The sequence below is a fragment of the Jaculus jaculus genome, chromosome 2, assembly GCF_020740685.1.
Source record: "Jaculus jaculus isolate mJacJac1 chromosome 2, mJacJac1.mat.Y.cur, whole genome shotgun sequence".
Taxonomy (NCBI): domain Eukaryota; kingdom Metazoa; phylum Chordata; class Mammalia; order Rodentia; family Dipodidae; genus Jaculus; species Jaculus jaculus.
The window spans coordinates 83,158,405-83,181,143 of NC_059103.1; the positions used below are offsets into that span (position 1 = coordinate 83,158,405).

The 22,739-nt window shown below is 40.1% G+C and overlaps 1 protein-coding gene across 1 annotated transcript; it reads left to right on the forward strand.

The window, feature by feature from the left end:
- Positions 1-12,964: 12,964 nt before the first annotated feature.
- Mad2l1 (mitotic arrest deficient 2 like 1) lies at positions 12,965-21,190 on the forward strand. Its single transcript, XM_004658554.2, has 5 exons — positions 12,965-13,150; positions 13,723-13,869; positions 17,378-17,498; positions 18,747-18,850; positions 19,673-21,190. The coding sequence occupies exons 1-5, from the start codon at positions 13,078-13,080 to the stop codon at positions 19,843-19,845; spliced, it is 618 nt and encodes a 205-aa protein (XP_004658611.1). The 5' UTR covers positions 12,965-13,077; the 3' UTR covers positions 19,846-21,190.
- The last annotated feature ends 1,549 nt before the right edge of the window (positions 21,191-22,739 follow it).

Below are 22,739 nucleotides of genomic sequence, written 5' to 3' on the forward strand. Positions count from 1 at the left end.
CTGAGAAGTTGTACAGGGTTGCTTTGCGTAGGAATGAATTGGTATGAGCAGAGGGATATGACACAGAAAAAAAAAAAAAAATCTTTGGCTGTACTGCTGTCCGTTCAGCTGCAAATGAGAGATTACAACCTTTTTTACAACAGGACAAAGACTCTTTTGAAGGGGCCTAAGTGCTCAAGGAGTGTCCTGTTCTTCAAAGTCTGCTTTATCCCCCCCACTCCAGGGATTAACAAATTGGCACCCTACCTGGTATTGTGGAGTATAAGAAATGCAAGAAAAAGAGGGTCATTGAATTAGCAACATGGTCTTGTGTTTTGGAAACGGCCATTGGCAGTGTGTAGCAGGTTTGCTGGATTGGCTCCATGGAGACCCAATGGAGTCATGAGGATGAACCATGAGTTGCAGTGGAAACCCAGTGGAGATGCCAGGACCAAGAAATGGCTGCCAAGAAGAGCTGCCACCCCAATGAAGTTTTCTAGGACTGTGAGTAGCCAGGCTGGAGGGGTGGAATTGGAATACCAGAGACTTGTTACTGGTTAGAATTATCAGACTTGGAGATTTGTTACTGACTAGAGTTGTTGAACTTGGAGCTACAGAGTTTGATGTTTGCCCTGTTTATAGCATGTATTGGGTGAATATTTCATTGTTCTGCCCAAAACCATCTTTTGCAGTGTGTTTATTCCGTGCCATTATGGGGTTTGGAGGGATTTTTTGGTACTATGGCTCAGTTAGATCTTGGACTATGGGGATGTATGAACATCACTGAAATTGATAAAAACTATGGAGACTTTTAAGGTTGGATGAGTGCATTGCATTTTATATCATGTATGGTTATAAGTTTATAGGGGCAGGGGAAGAATATGGTGGTTTAATTCAGATGACCCCCATAAACTTAGGTGTTTTGAATGCTAGTCTACCCAGCTGATAGCAATTGGAAATTAACGCCTCCTAGAGGGAGTGTATTGTTGGGGGTGGGCTTATGGGTATTATAGCCACTTTCCCCTTGCCAGTGTTTGGCACACTCTCCTGTTGCTATGGTCCACCTTATGATGGCCAGGGGGTGATGTCCAACCTCTGCTCGTGCCATTGCTTTCGCTGCCATCATGGAGCTTTCTCCCTGAGCCTGTAAGCCAAAATAAACCTCTTTTTTTCAATAAGCTGCTCTTGGTTGGGTGATTTCTACCAGTAATGTGAACCTGACTGCAACAACTGGACATTGTGGCAAGTAGCATTTGGTAGTGCAAAATAGCTAAAATCCATGGTAATCAGGAAGCAATCATAAACAGAAGAGAGCAGGGAACAAGACTCATTCTTCAGTGGCACACCTCCAGTAGCCTACTTCCTTCACCTCAACATCTCTACTACCTCATAATAATGTCATCAGATTTTGACTCCATAAAAGGACAAATGAACTGATAAAGTCAGAGCCTTCATGATCCACTCACCCTTCAATAACACCTTCAACACATGAACCATTCTTGGTGGATACTTGATATGCAAATCACAGAATCAACTACTCAAATGTGTTTGAGAGTTATATCAATCTTTTAAAAATAAACTAAGATTTTATTTAAAAATAGTCATATTCACTATAGCAGTCTTAGTATTAATTAATATGATATAACAAATAATCTCATATTCAATATATTCAGAAACAACCAGCTAAAAGTATTTACAGACATCAATATCCAATGAAATAATTATAAATGATTTAACATGTTAAATGTATCATTCAGCTGATTTAAATTTTAATATAGTTTAAAATATATGTGCACATATGTGTATATTCTATGTAAAATATTCCATGTACACATATGTGCCTTTTTCCATCTCTGAGTGTTGCAGTTTGCTTTTCATTTCTGGGACAAAACACCTGACCCAAAGCACTTTTTGGAGAATAGGGTTTACTTCAGGCTTAGAGTTTCTAGGAAAACTTCATCATGGCAGAGGAAAGGCTCACTTCATCATATATACACAGAAGAAAGGGAAAAGCAAGCCAAGTTGAACACACACTAGGGCTGGGCTCCTCATTACCCTGAGAAACACACCCTATCTTAGCAAGGATCCACCTCTCTCCTCTACCAGCTGAGAACTAAGCAGGAAATTTAACTAAAACTATCTGAGGCTATAGGGGACATTTACATTCAAATAACTACAATAAGGATTACATATGTATCAATTAATATCCTATGTATATGACTGGACCATTAAAAATTATGAACTCTACCAGTATGGAAATATATGTGTTGCCTTTTCAAAGCTAATGACAATTAATAAAGTACATAGATTAAAATTAATTATGTTATCTTTCTTAAGCAATGAACAACAATCAAAAGCTCTTTGGAGGAAAGTATGAGGGAGGGAACAGGACTTTGAGACTCACATTCTACAATTTACTTACAACCATGCAAAAATATACACATTCAGTCCGGGCATGGTGGCACAGAGATAGGAGGATCACTGTGAGTGCAAGGCCAAAAATTATCATGACAACTATCTCCTGTGTTATGATGTTGGCCTCAGGAATAAAATAACTCCTATATATTCAATGGAAAATTCAAATACGTCTATAAGATTAATAATTCTGTTACCTAAAATGTTTTCTTTGATCATATAAAAATACATTGATATGCAATTAAATGTTATAAATATAAATAAACCCATTTACATACATTTTCAGTATATGTATATATATAATAATTTTAAATACATAAGTTATGCATAATGTGAATTCAACATCTCATTTTGAAGTTCATGCTACATCCACAAATACATTAGAAACATATATTCATTTTTCATCCATCTTATGTTGAACTGAAGCACATTCAGATGTACTGAATTTTACAAAATATCATTGTACATGTAAACAGTGCCATCTTCTGGAAAATAGAACCATTTGCATATCTGTGTAAAAGTCATGGTTTATAACTGCCAATTTCGTGACAAGTTATGTGAATATATTATTGAGTACAAATGCTTAACCTACAATCAGTTAATTATTTTCAAAAACTTTAAATAAATAAGAAAATTTCTCAGCAGATTTCCAAATGGATGTGATATAAAAGGAATCCAAGTCAGTTGTCATAGATTCTGCACTAAATTTTTCATAAGCAAGATATTGAACTTTAAGCTAAATAACCATTTGGGGTTTTAGTTATGGGCTTATTAGGCATTAATGAATTTCTTTCACTCTAAAATTTAATATTTATAGCTTCTGAATTTGTTTTTGTTTTTGTTTTTTGAGGTAGGGTCATACTCTAGCCCAGGTTGATCTGGAATTTACTATGTAGTCTCAGGGTAGCCTTGAACTCATGCAATCCTCCTACCTCTGCCTCACAAGCACTGGGATTAAAAGCGTGCACCACCACACCCAGCTATTTTTTTAAGATTTTTTTTTAATTTTTTATTTATTTGAGAGAGAATGGGTGCACCAGGGCTTCCAGCCACTGCAAACTCCAGACATATGTGCCAGCTTGTGCATCTGGCTAATGTGGGTCCTGGGGAATCAAACCTGGGTCCTTTGGCTTTGCTGGCAAATGCCTTAACCTCTAAGCCATCCCTCCAGGCCCTCAAAAAATTTTAGTATTTCTATTTTCTCACTGAATTGTGGGAAAAAGTACACTACAGAAACTACAGAAGCTTTTAAGAAGGTTTTTTTTTTGGTGTGTGTGTATGATTGTGTATAATGCAGGATGTGTTCATATGTGTGACGTGGGCACATGAGTGCCATGACATGCGTGTGGAAGTCAAAGAACAACTTTGGGTGTGGCTCTTGCCTTCCATGTAGTTTGACACAAGAACTCTCCTTGTTCACCACTGTATTCACTAAGCTAGCTGGCCTGCAAGCTTCTGTGGTGATTTGCCTATCTCTGCTTACCTTCTAATATGTTTTATTTTTATGTATTTATTGGAAAGAGAGAGTGTATGTGCACCCTAGCAACTCTTACCACTGCAAATGACCTCCAAATGTACGTACCCAATGTGCACAAGGCTTTTACATGGGTACTAGGAAGTAGATCCCAGCATACTTTGCAAGCAAAGCACCTTTAACCTTTGAGCTATCTCGCTAGCCCCTGCTTCCCTTCTTGCCATGGACATGTTTAGATAACAGATAATTGCCACAGCATTTGACTTTTCCATGACTTCTTCAGGAAACACTTTATCTGCTGAGCCATCTACCCAGCCCTGGAAAAAAGTTTTAAACAAGGGCCAAAAAGTTAGTAAGGAATAAGTACCTCCAAAGTTTTGAGACTCTTAAATGTTAGTGAGATTTCAAAAAGTGATCTGAGCACCTGTATTAGGGACATTTGGGATACTGGTCAAAGCATGTCTCTTAGGCCCTACTATAAACCATCACTGTTGAGCATAACTCTAACATGAATTGTATATATAACATTAGATGGCCTGGTAGTCACATTAAAAGGTTAAAAGTGAAATTACCGTTATACTGTTATATCCAATAAATTTAAATTCAGTAAAATATATTGTGGTGGTTTGATTCGGGTGTCTCCCATAAACTTAGGTGTTCTGAATGCTAGGCTTCCAGCTGATGGAGATTTGGGCATTAATGCTCGTGGAGGCAGGCTTATGGGTGTTATAGCCAGTTTCTCCTTGCCAGTGTTTGGCACACTCTCCTGTTCTTACTGTCCACTTTATGTGGGCCAGGAGGTGATGTCCACCCTCTGTTCATGCCATCATTTTCCCTGGCCATGAAGAAGCTTCCCCTTGAGCCTATAAGCCAAAATAAAACTCTTTTCCCACAATTTTCTCTTGGTTGGGTGATTTATACCAGCACTGCGAATGTCATTGCAACACTAAAGTAGTACCAAAAGTGGGGTTGCTGCTAGACACCTGACTATGTCATTTGGAACTTTTGGAGCTAATTTTGAAGAGGAATGTGGAAGGATTTGAAACCTTGGTCTAAGGGATGCCTTGCAGTGCTGTAAGTACAGTTTTATGGACTATTCTGGTCAGAGTTGCAAGACCTAAATGCAGTAAGAACTATGGTCTGTGAGCTTTGGTTTAAGAGGGTGAGAAAGAGCTTTGCTTGGACTGGGCTGGTAGTTTGTATGAAAAGCTTGCTGTTATGGGCATGTCCTGAGAAGTCGTGCAGGGTTACATTGTGTAGAAATGGATTGGTGTGAGCAGAAGGATATGTCACAGAAAAAATAAAATCTTTGGGCCTAAACCGCTATCCATTCACCTACAAGTTTTTTTTTTAATTTTTATTTATTTATTTGAGAGCAACAGACAGAGAGAGAAAGAGGCACAGACAAAGAGAGAGAGAGAAAGAGAGAATGGGCACACCAGGGCCTCCAGCCATTGCAGACGAACTCCAGATGCATGAGCCCCCTTGTGCATCTGGCTAACATGGGTCCTGGGTAATTAAGCCTCAAACTGGGGTCCTTAGACTTCACAGGCAAGCTCTAAACTGCTAAGCCATCTCTCCAGCCCCACCTGCAAATATTTGAGAGATTACAACCTTTGAGATTGGGCCAGTTGATCTGCATTGGTACAATGAGAAAAATGTAGATACTTTTGAAGGGGCCTGATGCTCAAGGGGTGTCCTGGTCTTCAAAGTCTACTATATTCCCTACTGGATTAACAAATTGGCACCCCACCTGTTATTGTGGAGTATAAGAAATGCAGGAAAGAGAAGGTCATTGAGTTTGCAACACAGTCATGATCATGGGCAGTGTGAAGCAGGCTTGATAGCTGCCTGCATGGAGACCCCATGGGGCCATGAAGATTGACCGTAGGTTCCAGCAGAGACCCAATGGAGATGCTGGGACCATGAGATGGCTGCCAAGGAGAGCTGCTGCCCCAAATAAAGTTTTCCAGGACTGTGAGTAGCCTATCTGGAGGCGCAAGACTTGTTGCTGGTTAGAATTATCAGGCTTGGAGATTTGTAATTGACTGGAGTTGTTGGACTTGGAGCTACAGAATTGATGTTTGCCCTGTTTAAATATTGCATTGGTTTAATTTTTTGTTTGTTTGTTTTTGCTATGCCCAATGCCATCTTTTGCAGTATGTTTATTCTGTGGCATTATGGGGTTTGGGGAGGGGGGATTTTTGTTGTTGTTGTTGTTATTATGGCTCAGTTAAAAGACCTTGGATTATGGGGCTATATGAACATCATTGGAATTGATAAAAAAAAAAATTATGGGGATTTTTAAAATTGGATGAATGGGGCTGGAGAGATGGCTTAGCGGTTAAGCGCTTGCCTGTGAAGCCTAAGGACCCCAGTTCGAGGCTTGGTTCCCCAGGTCCCACGTTAGCCAGATGCACAAGGGGGCGCACGTGTCTGGAGTTTGTTTGCAGTGGCTGGAAGCCCTGGCGCGCCCATTCTCTCCCTCTCCCTCTATCTTTCTTTTCTCTGTGTCTGTCGCTCTCAAATAAATAAATAAAAAATGAACAAAAAAATTTTAAAAAATTGGATGAATGCATTGCATTTTATAGCATGTATGGTTATCAGTTTATAAGGGCTAAGGTGTGGAATGCAGTGGTTTGATTCAGGTGTGCCCCTGTGGTAGTTTGAATAGATGCCCCAATATATTCAGTTTTTTATTGTTTGTACTTTGCATCTGCAGCCACCTGGCTGGAGGCAATGTCACTGGGTGGATCTTAAGGTGTGGTGGTGAGTTTCAGATTTCAATCTAAAGATATGCAAAGTGTTCCTAGCTGGAGTTCCTAAAGTGTGCTATGTGGCTTTTGGCTTTTTGGCTTGTGCGTCTCTCTTTCTCTGCATGGTCCTGTGAAAGCAGGCCAGCTTCTTCTGCCATTATGGAACTTCCCCTGGATCTGTAAACTTAGTATCCCTTCCTCCATAATTGTGCCTGGTCTGGAAGTTCATCTCAGCAAACCTGAAGCTGTCTGCTACACCCCCATAAAATTAAATGTTCTGAATGCTAGGTTTCCAGCTGATGGAGATTTGGGAATTAACACCTTCTGGAGGCAGTGTATTGTGGGGGGCAGGATTATGGGTGTTATAGCCAGTTTCCCTTTGCCAGTGTTTGGTACATTCTGCTGTTCCTGTTGTCTACCTTATGTGGGCCAAGGGGTAATGTCCACCCTCTGCTCATGCCATTGATTTCCCCTGCCATTGTGGAGCTTCCCAGTGAGCGTGTACACCAAGATAAACCTCTTTTTCCCACAAGCTGCTTTTGGTTGGGTGATTTCTACCAGTAATGCAAACCTGACTGCAACATATATAATCAGATAAAATAGTGATATTTTACTTTTTTGATAATAAGTTGTTGAAATCTTTTATTTTGTATTATAGGATGTATCAGTTTAGATCAATATTATTTCAAGGGAAAATATAGTACAAAGAAAGATATTCTCTGAAGTAGCATTATTAAATGCCATTAGAATCTTTTAGAGAAGGTATTTGTACAGTCTAAAGACTAAAAGACAATTTCTTTATCACAATAACATTTACGAAAGAATGTAAATTAGAAATCTGAATCAACATGAAATATCTTGCTAAATCATAACATATTATGGGAAGCCCTCAAGTATAAAATATTGTTGAGTGTCAAGTTCCTAAAAGATAAAGACAGATTAAGAAAGTCTAGTCCTTGGCTGGAGATATGGCTTAGTACAAAGCCTAAAGACTCATGTTTGACTCTCCAGGTCCCACTTAAGCCAGGAGCACAAGGTGATGCAAGCATAAAAGATTGCTCATGCACACAAGGTAGCACACATGTCTGGAGTCCCTGGCATGCCAATTCTCTCCCCTCACCTACCTCTGTCACGCACATTTAAAAAAAAAAGAAAAAAGTATAGTCCCATATAAATTCATCATGGTGATAGTTATAAGATATGTGTTATAATCTGGATGTGGAAGCACACACCTTTAATCTTAGCACTCCAGAGGCAGAAGTAGGAGGATCTCCCTGCGTTTGAAGCTACGCTGAAACTACACAGTGAATTCCAGGTCAGCTTGGGCTAGAGCAAGACCCTACTTTAAAAAACAACAGAAAAAGTGCTATGTAGAGAGGATACAATATATATGCAAATAGAGGGGTTGAGTACTGGGTGGGAAATGGTAGAAGGGGATGGGATGGAGAAAAGGAGGGTGTGGGAGGAGGGATAATCAAAATTTAAGATTTATGAACAAACCATATGGAAACTTACTTTTTTAGCTCATAGTACATATTCAAAAAAAAAAAAAAAAGAGAGAGATACAGAGAGAGTTTGGGCAGAAGAATCTTGTGAAGGTGGATGATGTATTTAGAAGACATAGATTGTTATTAGAAAGATTGTTATTAGAAAGATTTCAGTGGGATACCTTCCTGCAAGTTGTTGGCCTGGGAGACCTGCTACCCCCAAACATTATAGGTTATTGAAAAAGCTCTTGGTTGACCATCAGAACTAGATGGTAAGATCCAACTGCCAAAGACTGCACAAGACTGGGTTGAAGTTCACTGAGAAATCAAGCTAGAGTTGAGATGGAAACCTCCCCCTGTTCACTAGTTGTCAGGAAGAGCTATGCAGAGTACTAGAGTCATCAACAGTCTTAACCAACAGTAGAACCTGCAAGATTTATGGCTGGCCAGCTGGGTCACATATATCAACTGGTGTAATAGTGGCATTAGTAATATAGGGGAAAACAAGTGCTTTCTTATTGAACTTCAGGCTTGCTCCATGGGAGAGAAAATGGTACTGAAAACCTGATCAGAAGTCTATGGTTTGGGAGGTCATAAGCCCTGGTGGGGGGGAGGGAATTACTACTGTTGTCTGGCTAAATGGATATATTGTTCCCATCAAACTGCCCTCTCAATGCTTAGGTTTATACCAATATATTAATTCTAATCTTGCTTTTGGTTACATAAGCTTCTCTTTTCGGATGGCAGTGATCAGTGGAGTGACTCAAAACTCACCAAAATGCTGAGAAGTGACAGTGGAGTGTTCAGCACAAAATGAGACATGTCTACAATACCTCCAAGGCTCAAGTACCATTGCAGAAGAGATAGCAGAAAGAATTTAAAGCCAAAGTAAGGGGAGGAGTACTTAAAAAACCATCTTCCAGACACAAAGTGGCCTAGATATCCATGACTTCACACAACTTATGCTACTCTTACACAAGACCTGCCTAATGGGAGGGGAAAATAATGATACTTCAAAATAGGGGAGATACCAGTTAGAAGGAATAAGGAATTCAGGGCCAGGTGTGGTGGCACATGCCTTTAATCCAAGCACTTGGGAGGCAGAGGTAGGAGGATCACTGTGAGTTTGAGGCCACCCTAAGACTACTTACTGAGTTCCAGGTCAGCCTGGGCTAGAGTGAGACCCTATCTTGAAAAACCAAAAAAGGAAAAAAAGAATAAGGGATTTGGGCTGGAGAGATGGCTTAGCAGTTATGGCATTTGTGTTCAAAGCCAAAGGATCCTGGCTCAACTCTCTAGGACCCACATAAGCCAGGTACATAAGGGGGCACATGCAGTGGCTGGAGGCCCTGGCATACCCATTCTCTCTGTCTCTCTTTCAAATAAATAAAATATATCTTTTTAAAAAAGAATAAGGGATTCAGTAGAGGAGAAATTTTGGGGGGAGGAAAAAGAAGGGTGATTGGGGGAAATTATATTATTATAATTATGGTATACTGTTTATATTTATGGAATTTATCAATAAAAAGTTTTAAAACATATTGTATAATTTCATCATTGTGCAACATTATAACTTGTACTTACACAAACTTAGTCTATTATACCCCTAAGCTACATAGTATAGCATATTGCTCCTACCTACAGAACCTACATGTATATTATGCAGTATAACAATAGTATCTGTATATGATTATATCTAAGCATAGAAAAGAAACTATAAAAATACTAGATGACAGGGATTTTTTCAGCTCCTTATTATAACCTTATAGAATCACTATTATATATGCTCTATATAATGTCACTATAATCTGAAGAAAGACCAAAGAAACAAAAGACCAAATTCATTCACCTCCTATTTTCCTTTTTTTTAAAAAAAAATACTTTATTTATTTGTTTATTTGAGAGAGAGAAAAAGAGGCAGAGAGAGAGAATTGGTGCACCAGGGCCTCCAGCTACTGTAGATGAACTCCAGATACATGTGCCCCCTTGTGCATCTGGCTTACATGGGTCTTGGGGAATTGGGCCTTGAACCAAGGTCCTTAGACTTCACAGGCAGGTGCTTAACCACTAAGCCATCTCTCCAGCCCCTATTTTCCTTTTTTAGGAATACATTTAAATAAAACAGCATAAATTCCTCAAATGGCACTAATTTTGTCTTTTAATTTTTTTAATCCCTTGAAGTAGGTATTAATAAATACTTCCTCCAAGATAGACAAAATACTCACTTCTTTTAATTTCTAGAACCTCCAAGTTATACTAGTAGTCATGTGCAGGTAATTTACTAGCTCTATTACTATGAAAATTGAGAAACACTTTCCAAGAGTGTTGTATTTTAGCACAAACTTTAAGATTGAAGGAAGTAAATTTTATACTTTTTTTTTTTTTTTTTTTTTTTTTGGTTTTTTAAGGTAGGGTCTCACTCTGGTTCAGGCTGACCTGGAATTCACTATGTAGTCTCAGGGTGGCCTCGAACTCTCAGCGATCCTCCTACCTCTGTCTCCCGAGTGCTGGGATTAAAGGCGTGCACCACCACGCCTGGCTTATACATTTTTTAATTTAATAAGGTATCATGCTATTGAAAGACCCCCGGAGGGAGACCTTCACTCAAGTCTTGAGATAGCACGCACCCAAAGACACACGGGAGACCAAACTTGCTGCAAAAGCATGAGGCTTTATTCGGAAAACCAGAGCTCTGGGGTCAACACGTATCTCATGCAGGAGACAGAGGAGTCGACCCTGAGCCCTACTGGGTGTTTCTTTTTATAGGGTTTTTAGCAAGGAAGGGAAAGGGGAGGGGGTTTCACAAGGGTATTTGCCAAGCTTGTACAGTTATGTCTACATATCTTATTTGTGCATAACCAGAGTTTAAGTCCTTGGTCAGGCTGTCTTGGGAAACTATTTTATTATTTTGGTTTTTCTCAAAACTGTATTTTTATTTTTCCTCTTCCCGGGACATAAAGTTTAGGTTGACCTGACCAACCCATATCTTGGGCCACCCGCAGCCTATCTTTTAGCCTATTTTTTATTTACTCCTGAATATACAGTTCAGGCTGTCCCCTACCTATAGCAACCAGCTATTTCTTCACCAAGTTTACTTTAAAATTTTCCATCCTGCCTTTCACTATCAAAGTCATGTCAGAATTCTGATCCTAACTAACCCTAGCTCTGACTTAAAGCAATAATTGTCATCCTGTTTTCTTCCTCACTTTTCCTAAAATAATTGTTCTTTAGTTCAAAATGTGACAAACACCCACACTTGAAAGCACAAAAGAACTATCTTTTAATTGGGCCATGTCAGCCCATTAAAAATTATTCTTCAAGCTGATCAAGTTCTATATTTAATATTGTGACAGGCCAAATTTCAAGGTATCCCAAATTCTCTATAGAATGCCTTCTTCTTGAGGATTAGTAGAAGCAATGAAGGGGTTATCAATTCCCTAGTTAGGTTTCATGGACACGGAGACTTAATCAGGTGAGCACTTAAGGGACTTAGGTCTCTTCAAGGAACTGGAAGGGTAAGAAGCTGTATGAAAGAGATACCTGCAAACATACAAGGCTCGCCTCCAGTCAACAACACAACGGCTCGACAGCCACATTAGGGTACTTGGTTATCTCAAATCTTAGATGGGATCCTACTGCAGACTGATTTCAGCTGTGCGTTATTTAGCAGAGCACCTATCTGTGTCATGCATAAACTTCTTTTCTACAGTACTGAGATAATAAATGGTGGTATTTTAAGCCACCCATTTATTTTCATTTGTGCAGCAAGAAATTAACTAACTCACTGACTTATGTAAGTAACAGTATGTCCGTAGATAATAAAAACGTTGCAGTTCATTTTTCTAATTATTTTCCTAGCTGCTTTAGAATAAAAATCTTTCACAACTGATATATATATTTTTAAAGCATGTATTTATTTGAGAGTGACAGACAGAAAGAGAATGGGCACGCCAGGGCTTCCAGCCACGGCAAACGAACTCCAGACGTGTGCGACTCCTTGTGCATCTGGCTAACTTGGGTCCTGGGGAACCGAGCCTCGAACCAGGGTACTTAGGCTTCACAGGCAAGCGCTTAACCGCTAAGTCATCTCTCCAGCCCACAACGGATATATTTTTAACCATATACCAATTCTTCCTACGCTAACATAAAGTCGTTGAAATGCAGATTTTCTTCAATGTACGCAGTCTCCGTGGCCAGCCGCCTAAGGGAGGTCAGGAAGCAAGGTGGTCACAGCTTCTCTGCCCAGCTTCCTTGACCCGGCCCTGAGCTGCAATCAGTCGGCAAAGGCCGCGTTCCCGCGAAGAAACCAGGCTCGCTGGGCAGTGCTCGGGCGCCGCAGCTCGCCCTCCCGGCAGCCGGTGGCGCGTGGCCACGCCAGAACTCTTTGAAACAGACGGTGCTGCCGGGCTGCTCCGATGCCGGCAGAGGCTTGGAAACCGGCCGCACCGTTCTGCGGTCCTTCCTGGGCCCTCTACTACAGCCAGGGAGGAAACTTCCGGCACTGATCTGAGCAGAGCGCGCGTGCGCGCGCACACAGTCACCGCGCTTGCGCATAAAAGCCGATGTCGCGAGGGCGGGGCCGGATGAAACCCCCGCAGGATCCGGCGGTGTGGGGCGGGGCCGAGAAGAGGGTCATCCACTACGCCTGCAAACAGGGCCTCCGAAGCGAGGGTGGGGCGAGCAGCGAACCCTGCAGCTGCGTGGGGCGGGGCTTCGAGGAGCTCCGCGCGTGCGTCCACCCTCTGCGCCTGCGCACACGCCGCTGAGGGGGCGGGGACTGACGCGTGAAGCCCAAGAACCAGAGCGGCTGTGTGGGGCGGGGTTTGGCGGCTGGCCGCGCGTGCGCAAGGGGCGGGCGGCGGGCTGCGTCGTTACTTTTGAACGGTGTGGCGGGGAAGCGCTGGAGGAGTTGCTTAGGCCGCAGTGTGCGTGGAGGAAGCGCGCGTAGGAATCAGTGGGCCGGGCCATGGCAATGCAGCTATCCCGGGAGCAAGGCATCACCCTGCGGGGCAGTGCCGAGATCGTGGCCGAGTTCTTCTGTGAGTCCGCGCGCGCATGGCGCATGGAGGGCGGGGACGGCGGTCCCCACGGCCCGCTAGGCCCTGGCCCGAGGGGCTGCCCGGAAGCCTGCGCCGCGGCGGAGCTCCGGTTGGCTCGCGCTTTCCTCCTGCCGGTGCGCTCTCGCGGCGGGCAGAGCCTGGGGCCTCCGGGCCGGGCAGCCGCTTGACCGTGCAGGCCCGTCCTGGATGCCCACGAGTCGGTCCATCCTCCTGCAGGTGTGGGCACCCCTTCCTGGACCTTGTTGGTACTCGGAGGGGGTCTTCCACCCAGGCACTCTATCCGTTGCTAATTCGGAAACCGCGGATTGTTTGGACATCCTCTGTCCACATAATCTGAATCTGGGCTTGGATTACAGTAAAGTCAAGTTTGGCAGTGTTTGGATAACGTGGTTTCACGTTTTTCTTTTCCTGCCATATAAGTGCAGGTGTCTCTCTCTTGAAAGCATAATTTTTAACATTATTTTTTAAGGTCATGTGTGCCTATCCTGCAGTAAAGTAAGACATGACAAACGTTGAGACATTTACAGCTGTAATGTTTCTTTTACTTTCAGCATTTGGCATCAACAGCATTTTATATCAGCGTGGCATATATCCGTCGGAAACCTTTACTCGTGTGCAGAAATATGGACTCACTTTGCTTGTAACTACCGACCCTGAGCTCATAAAATACCTCAATAATGTCGTGGAACAACTCAAAGGTATTTAAATCCCCGGAGCATTTTGATTTTTGGATCTCCAAAGATAATAGATCTTAAGTGTCGCAGGTGGTCATTTCTCAACTCCTTACATGGAAATGTGAAAATTATCTCTCACCTGACTCTCACCAGAAATAGTGATTATTGGGATGAAGTAAATAATGTAGAAATTGAAAGAAGCTTCCCTGCCATACATTTTAAGTGATTTATTTGATTTTTTTTTTTTTTTTTTTCTTTTTCGAGGTAGGATCTTATTGTAGCTCAGACTGACCTGGAAATCACTCTATAGTCTCAGGGTGGCCTCAAACTCATGACAGTCCTCCTACCTCTGCCTCCCGAGTGCTGGGATTGAAGGCATATGCCACCACACCCAGCAAGCTGAGTATTTTGATGTTGGGAATCATATGGTTTAACGAGTCTATGACAACTGCTTTGGCAATGGTGTCTGGGATATATTATCTAAACTCCCTTTTATTGTTTTCCAACTCAAGACATTGTACTATTTATGGGAGCAATACTTATTTTTTTTTTTTCTAGAATTCCTATTAGTTTTTCATTAGTCTTACCAATTCCAAAAAACATTACAACTGTCTGACCTTTTTCTGGGGTTTTTAAACTTAGAAACATTATTTTTGTCTTTTCACAGTTTTGTAGTCTTTAGCTATTTATAATGTTCATTGCATTCTCATTAACTGAAGCGTCTAAATGGCCTTCTGTTGGTGCTTTCTGAACATTGACATCCTGGCATTGGGTTCAAGCTGTATTCCTAGTGTTTCCTTGCCACTCAGATTCACAGTAGTTGAATCTGTCAACCGTCATACTGATTGGGTCTAAAGATTAACAAGATAGGATTTACTTTTTAGTAGAGGATTTCTCAGCCGGTCCAGTATGGGCATTTTGGTTTGGATATTCAGTGTGGGATTTTTCTTTCATGTCATGTGTGGCAGTGTCCTTGGTTTCCACCACCGGTAGTCAGAAAACATCCCGGGGCTTTGAACATCAAAATCAAGTCTGTGTGTTGCCAGAGTATTCTGGGGGGCAGGGGGGACAAAACTGCCCTTGGTTGCCAATTTCTGCTTAGTATGTTAACAAGACCCTTAATGGATGTGTGGGGATGAACTTAAGGCCTAACAGGATACACATTGGTAGCAGCAGCCCATCTATCACAGCTGCATCAAATTGGGGCCAATGCTAAATCACCTATGATCACTCATAGGGTGGAACTCATACTTGTAACCCCAAAGTGATTTGATGGAGAAACCAACCTTGGCTAAAACACTGGAGCTTTAGTTTCTTTCCAGTGACATTCCTCCCATGTGTATGTGGACCTTTATATGTAACTTCTTATCTTACTTAGAATAGATGAATTGCTCTTGCCTGCAGGCAAATTGTTGTTTTGGATCCCATTTTCTCTTCTAGCCCTTTAAGAGGTTCCTTGTTCTTCCTTTGTTTTTGTTTTTCAAGGTAGGGTCTCTGCTTTAGCCCAGGCTGACCTCAGACTCAAAGTGATTCTCCTACCTCACTCACTTGCTCCAGTGTGGGGATTACAGGTGTACACCATCACACCTGGGATGTTCTTTATTCTTGTACTTTCTGTATCTCTTGTGATTTGGATTATTCCCTTTGATTTCATCTCTCTGCAATTATAATCCTTTATTTAAAAAAAATCATGGGCTGGAGAGATAACACCTTAAGACCCAGGTTTAATTCTCCAAGTCCCACGTAAGCCAGATGCAAGTTGGTGGCACATGCGTTCAGTTGCAGTGGCTAGAGGCTCTGGCACCCCATTCTCAGTCACTCTCTATCTCTTTCTCTCTCTCTCTGTCTCTGATATATAAATAATTTTTTTAATTGTAAACAAACTTTTCTCTCACTCTTGAATGTGCTATTTAAATTCCAAGATTAATTCAGGATTCAATTTGAGGTGTTCTCTTTGTAAGTTCTCTGCACCCCTGTTATATGTGCATAGCTTAACCAAATTTTGTATGGATAACTCATACTTTTATCTGAACCCAGTCTTTTCTATTCCATGCCCATAATCAGCCTCTATATCCATATGTAGCTATCCTAGATACACCTCATACTCAGCGTATTAAAACTAAATTTAGGGTGGTCTAACAAATTGATACTCAGTGAGGAGGTCAACTATACAACCACAAATACAAGTCAGAAACCTGAGAACTACCCCTTAATGATTCCTCTTCCTTACTTTTGTCAGTAACCCACTAAGTCTTCACCATTTCATATATACTCTCATCTTCTTATCTCTTACCAGTGTATCTTAAAGGCTTTCTGTACTTTGTGCTTGATGTACTACTACCTGTGCCCATTGTACAACCCATTTGCTACATTAGGCCAAGGATGAGAGTTCCATGGCTAATCTTTGATTGGCAAATAGACAGGATTTAGAATCACTGTGGAAGTGAATTTCTGGACATGTCTGAAGGAGTTTCGACATTCAGTTAATTGAGGTAGGAAGATCCACTCTGACTACAAGGCAGCATTGTGTGGGGTGGAGTTCCAGACTGAATGAAAGGGAGAAAGCAAGGGACCAGCAGCATTTATCAGTGCTTCCTCAGAAAGGACTGATGTTCCTGACCTGCCATGCCTTCCCCATCATGAGGGACTGAGGTCTCAGCAATGGATAGTAACTAAAACAGGTAGTAGTGAAAGACAGGTTTAATTCTTCATCTTCTGTTTCACACTTAGCAAGGGGAGATGGCTCAGAGGTTAAGGTTCTTGCCTGCAAAGACTAACAATCAGGGTTCTAATCCCCAGTACCCATGTTAAGCCAGATGCACAGAGTGGTGCTTGTATCTGTAGTTTGCAGCAGCTGGAGGCCCTGGCACTCATTCTCATTCATCCATATCCTCCCTCCCAACCCCCCTCCCCCGGCTTGCAAATAAGTAAAATATTTTTTAAAAACATAGGAATGATTTTCTTGTTCATAAGGTAGTATTTCTTTAACTTGGCCCTCATGCCTTTAAATGATACAGTCTTTTAACCTCCCAGAATTACCTGGTTCATTTTCCCGTTCTTCCTTACACTCTTATTGTACTACTTTTAGTTCTCTGGTCACATGCTCATCCCTTTTGAAGAGTTAAGGCTTGTACTTTATTCTCTCTCCTTATACAGCTGATGCTGTAAATCCTTAAAGCTCAAGTCAATCCTTTCACTCACCTCCCTGACTGGGACTTTTTTTTTTTTTTTTTTCTCTCGTACCATCTCTCTCTTCATAAACAGTCTTCAAGGTTGTTGTTTTACATTTGGTGGATGGTTAGATTAATTCCCATCTATGGTGCTCTTACATTGAATTAACGTGAAATACAACTTGTTCAACTAGTCTGTCCTTAGCACCCAGAATTACCTAGTACTGATATTGAGAATTTGATAACAAGGTAGATTTCCTTAGAAGTCCAAAATACCAACAATAGGAAATTAGTAAGGATAGACTTTAGAAGACAGTCACTTTGTAAGAGGAGCACAAATAATACTTTGCTGTATGTTGCAGAGTGGTTGTACAAGTGTTCAGTTCAAAAACTGGTGGTAGTCATCTCAAATATTGAAAGTGGTGAAGTGCTTGAGAGATGGCAGTTTGATATTGAGTGTGACAAGACTGCAAAAGAAGACAGGTATGTATGAATTAAATCATTTCTACTTTGATTTTTTTTCTTCAAAACTTGTTACATGAGTTCAAATTATATTGAACTAGTTGTACATAAAGTATAATATGTTTCTAGGGTGTATGTTTTAATGGTATCTTCAGCTGCTTGTGAAAAATTTCCTCTGTTCATTTTAGTCAAATTGTTGATGGGATGCTTTCAATATAATTTCTATTAGTCAGTGAATTGTAAACTTGATTTATGCAGAGCTACTCATGTCCTAGTTGAGCCAATCAGTTGTTAGATTATATATATATATATGTGTGTGTGTGTGTGTGTGTGTGTGTGTGTGTATATAGTATGTATATATATATATATATTTTTTTTTTTTTTTTTTACGAGGTAGGGTCTTGTTGTAGCTCAGGCTGACCTGGAATTCAGGGTGGCCTCTCACTCACAGTGATCCTTCCACCTCTGCCTTCTCTGTGCTCGGATTAAAGGCGTGCACCACCAGCTATTAGATAGTATTTTTAACTATATAGGATGCTTCTCAGCTTTCAATTGGGGATGGAACTCTACTTCGCTTAATATAGTAAACTCCCGAAGGTATGTGACTTTGAAGATTGCAGGCTCCCTAAGTGAGCTGAGCCCATCTGTACATTATTGCATAGCATTACCTTACTGAATCGAAAAGCATCTTCTATAATGCAAAGCATTTGCTTATGAAGCTTTTAACCTGTGAGAAATTTTTATACTATAATTGTGCTGAAAATGGTGGTACATGCATGTAATCCCAATACTTGGGAGGCAGAAATGGGAAGACTGCTATGAGTTTGGGACTAGGGATTAGTGCCAGATCAGACTGGGCTAGAGAGAGATCCTACCTTGAAAAAAAACAAACAAAAAATTTATATACAGTTTATTGTGTTTGAATCAATAAGGAACTAGACTTAAGGATTACTAAAATCACATTAACACTATTATACATTTTAATATTTTAGAGACCATTTATTTTTAAAAAGATATTGGCATTATTCCTACTTGAAGTGGTCGGGGAACTTTCTAATCTCATTGTGAATGACCAGATAGTAAGACCAATTATGAAAGATGATTGGAAGGACATATGCAATAATACAGTATCCTAATGTTAATTATTTTTAATCTCCTTTTTAAAATCACATTAGTGATTTGCTTTTGGAACTGTTCACTCAGGTGGAGAATTGTTGGTATGGTTTAAATAACTTGTTAAAACATGAAATGGTTTGGTTTCTTTGATAGTGCTCCCCGAGAAAAGTCACAGAAAGCTATCCAGGATGAAATCCGTTCAGTGATTCGCCAAATCACAGCTACAGTGACATTTTTGCCACTGTTAGAAGTTTCTTGTAAGTATAGGATAGCTTCTTCGTAACATAAATTTACTGGGGCATTGACAAAGTTACTGTTTACAGAGTCTTTTTTAAGTTTATCAATATCTTCAAATGTGGTGCTGAAAGCATTATAAAGCAAAAGTTTTACATCTGTATTCTAGAAAATGTGTAAGTGCTAGAAAAGAAAGTATTCCACATTACCCACACTTGGAAATTTTCATAATTCCTATTATTATTGTTTGGTATACGTTATAGTATAAAATATGACTATATCTTTTCAATCTTAGTTACTTCATTCAGCATTTACTGAATTCCTACTATACACCAGACACTCTTGTATACACTGGAGTATAGCAGGAAGAGAACTATATGTTAACTTTTCTGTGGCTGGTTTACATATTTTCCTAATTGACTAAGCTTGCTATATATTGAATACATAGCAATATTTAATAAAGAACCTTGAGTTTTTATAGGATGCAGAGGGGCTTGAGAGATGGCTTCACAGCTAAAGGTCCTCCCTTAAAAGCCCACAGGCATGGGTATAGTTGTCTAGCTACCCACATAAAGCAAGGCGAGCATTCTTTTTCTGCTGCAAGAGATGCTGACACACCCATATACACATGCAAACACGTGCAAATAAACTTTTTAAAAGAAAACTTTGGAAAGTCTAAAGTTTTTTATACCAAAATAAATTCTTATTGAGGAAAATTATTTAATAAGTAAAGACTAGGCTTAAATACTTCTAACAACAGATAGTTCAAATTGAGTCCCTTTGAAAAAAAGCAGGGGTAGTTTTACTTTTGAAAATAAATTTTCATGATCTCACTCCCACTTTAGGTTCATTTGATCTACTGATTTATACAGACAAAGACTTGGTTGTACCTGAAAAGTGGGAAGAGTCAGGACCACAGTTTATTACTAATTCTGAAGAAGTCCGTCTTCGCTCCTTTACTACCACAATCCACAAAGTGAACAGCATGGTGGCCTACAAAATTCCTGTCAATGACTGAGGGTGAGGTGAGGAAAAGACCATTCTCTTTCTCCAGTGTGGTTTTCTGAAACCAGATCAGCTGTGGTTTATATGTTTTTCTTTATTGATTGTCAGGTGGGGAAAGCATTAGACTAATGCATGTGCATAATTGTTCATTTTTGAGGTTCCTGGTTGAATAATTATAGAATTGGTATAATAAGCCTACTGCACATTTCTCAAGAGAAGCCAGCAGACTTTGTCAGCATTGTAATGTGAATTCTTTGATGTAATTCTAGATAGAAAATCTTTTGTTGTAAAACTACATACTATTCTCAGTCATTTTGGTCAAGGAACTTGACCAAGAATATATAAAAATATTTGAAAATAAAATATGCCAAAAGAGATCTGAACATTCTGAATATTTTAGTTTCTGAACATAGGAAAATACTATCTTATTGGGTCCTTTTGTCATTGATCTTATTGTATAGCTCCCATGTTGAAATATAGTCCCTTTGATTTTAATTTATATGATTTGAGCCCATGAAGCAATGGATATTTGTAATTCTTTAATTTTTAGTATTTTATAAAAATCAAGCTATAAATTACAGTGATAAAATAAAGCTAAATCTGTATATTTCAAGTTTGTCTGAATATATTTTCATATCTGTGTAGTAGTATTAATGTAGTTAGATAATATAATAGGTTTAGTATAGTAAATGACTTCTTTTGGTTATACTCTGCTGTCTTCATCTCATGACAGTATAAATGGCATTTATTTGTAAGCATGTTGCCTCATTGTACCTTTGTGTGCTTAGCCATATTGTCAGCATCACTTTTGGAAAAAAAAATATTTTTATTAGGATTGGTTTTATTATGGTGTTTTTCAAACAGAGTTTGTTTTTTGTTTCTTTCCTTCTCATCTTTCCTCCTTGTGTCCTCCCCAGCCCTCTTTACACTTGCATGCTTCTTTGTTCATTGTAACTGCCCACTCCCATTGCTCATCACCTCTTGTCAAATCCTGTTCCCACTAGTGGATATGGAGCCTTGTTTTTCTAATGAACTTTCATACCAGGCATATTCCTTTGCTTTCACAATGCCTTTTACCAGGTACATTGGAATTATTAATTGTTATCTAGTTTTCTAAGATTGGTTTAAATGTCCAAAATCCTGTTGTCTATTCTGAATTTACCTTAATTGTAATAAATTTATAAAATTTGTATTATACTCTAAGGTATCACGTGTATTAACTCTTTTAACCTTCACTATTAAGTAATACACACAGTGTGTCCATTCATGTAAAAATTATATATTTAGCATCCATTAATGTGTGTAACATTGTGTATAAACTGTAAGGAAGAATAAAACAGCATCCTGTCCTTTCTGAATTTTGAGGTCTTATAAAGGAGAAGTATATGGCAAATAACCAGGAAGTAACCATACTGGTTCTTGAATGATTTTCTTGTCTGAATAGATCAATATCTCTGAACCAGTTGCAATAAAGGTAATATCTTATATTTTCTGTCTTGTTGCTGGACAGATATTGTTTCTGATGAGTATAGTGAATGCTCTTAGGAAAGTCTAATCCCTGAAGAATTGGTAAAGCTCTCTAATGAGATATAGGGGTTTAGAACACATCACTAAAGGAATAGTAATGTGGACTGGAGAGGTGGCTTAGTAGTTAAGGTGCTTGCCTGCAAAGCCTAAGGACCCAGGTTTGATTCCCCAGAACCCGCTTAAGCCAGATGCAACAAAGTGGTACATGTGTCTGGACTTAGAATTTCCTTTGCAGTTGCTAGAGACGCTGGCATGCCCATTCCTGCTTTCTATCTGCTTCTTCCCCCACCCCACCCCCAAAAAAGTATATAAATAAAATAAAAGTAATGTTCAAGTGGAATTGATTTTTGGTCCTTCACATAAAATAACTATTGTCATCTTCATTAGAAGCAGCTGTAACTACACACCAAAGACTCCAGATTGGGCCTGTTCAAGTTCCCCCAAAGAAGTTAAGGGGCTGGGAGAGATAGGTCTTTACCCAAGACCTCAATGTAAACCCTGTGCCAGCTGTATCTGTTGAAGCACAAGGTCTCTTAGCCTGAGGGCAGGGCAGGGAGGGAGTAAGATGGAGGACATAGAGAGGGTAAAAGATCCAGGGATGGTGAGCAGCAGTTATACAGCCCTGGAGAGGTTCATGCCCCTGTAGGGATGACCTTTCAGTGTGATTGCTTTGGGATCTCCACACTGGGTAAGTAACCCTCTCCCTTGCCCTGTCAGTAAGTACAATAAACTCTTACTTGCCTATATAAACTTTGGTGGAATCAGCCTTCAGTTTGTGGGATACCTTGCCTAGGGGAGCAATCAGCTTCTCCCCAGAAAAGAGTTTCTGCAATGCAAACCTAATACAGTGTAAAGTGACCGCTGATGAAATTGACTCATTCTGTTGACTTGAAACACAGTGAGACTGCAAGCAGAAATATATCAGAAAAAAATCCAGAGATCACAATCACATCTGTTTCTGCTTGGAAAATCTTTATAGAAAGCAGTGGGTTAAGTATTCCATACTTCTTTGCTAATCCATAGGGATAATAAGCTGATTCTTCCCTCCCTGAAACACAGCATTCTTAGGTATTACTGATGGTACTGATAGATATCAATGATGTTTATTTGACAAACTGATCCATATGTTCACCACCTTTGCAATTTATTAAAGTACAATCTACTTTTCCAGAGAGTAGTGCTCTAGGTAAATGTTCAAACGTGAGTCCCAAGTAGCAGAAACTACTATCTGTGACTTATTCTATAAGAACCTCTTTGTACTGACTTGGCTTATTAGAAAACAGGAGACATTGGCTACAGAATGATTTCCTGGAAGAATTAGCAGCATATGGAATCAAGGGAAATTCTAAAACCTGAGACCAGGAGTGGCTTCAGAGCTTT

Bases quoted from the DNA above. Each gene is read 5' to 3' on its own strand.
- Mad2l1 (XM_004658554.2), top strand. From the start codon at position 13,078: ATGGCAATGCAGCTATCCCGGGAGCAAGGCATCACCCTGCGGGGCAGT. The intron at 13,870-17,377 runs GTATTTAAATCC...TGTATGTTGCAG, and splicing joins TGTCGTGGAACAACTCAAAG to AGTGGTTGTACAAGTGTTCA. The intron at 18,851-19,672 runs GTAAGTATAGGA...CTCCCACTTTAG, and splicing joins GCCACTGTTAGAAGTTTCTT to GTTCATTTGATCTACTGATT.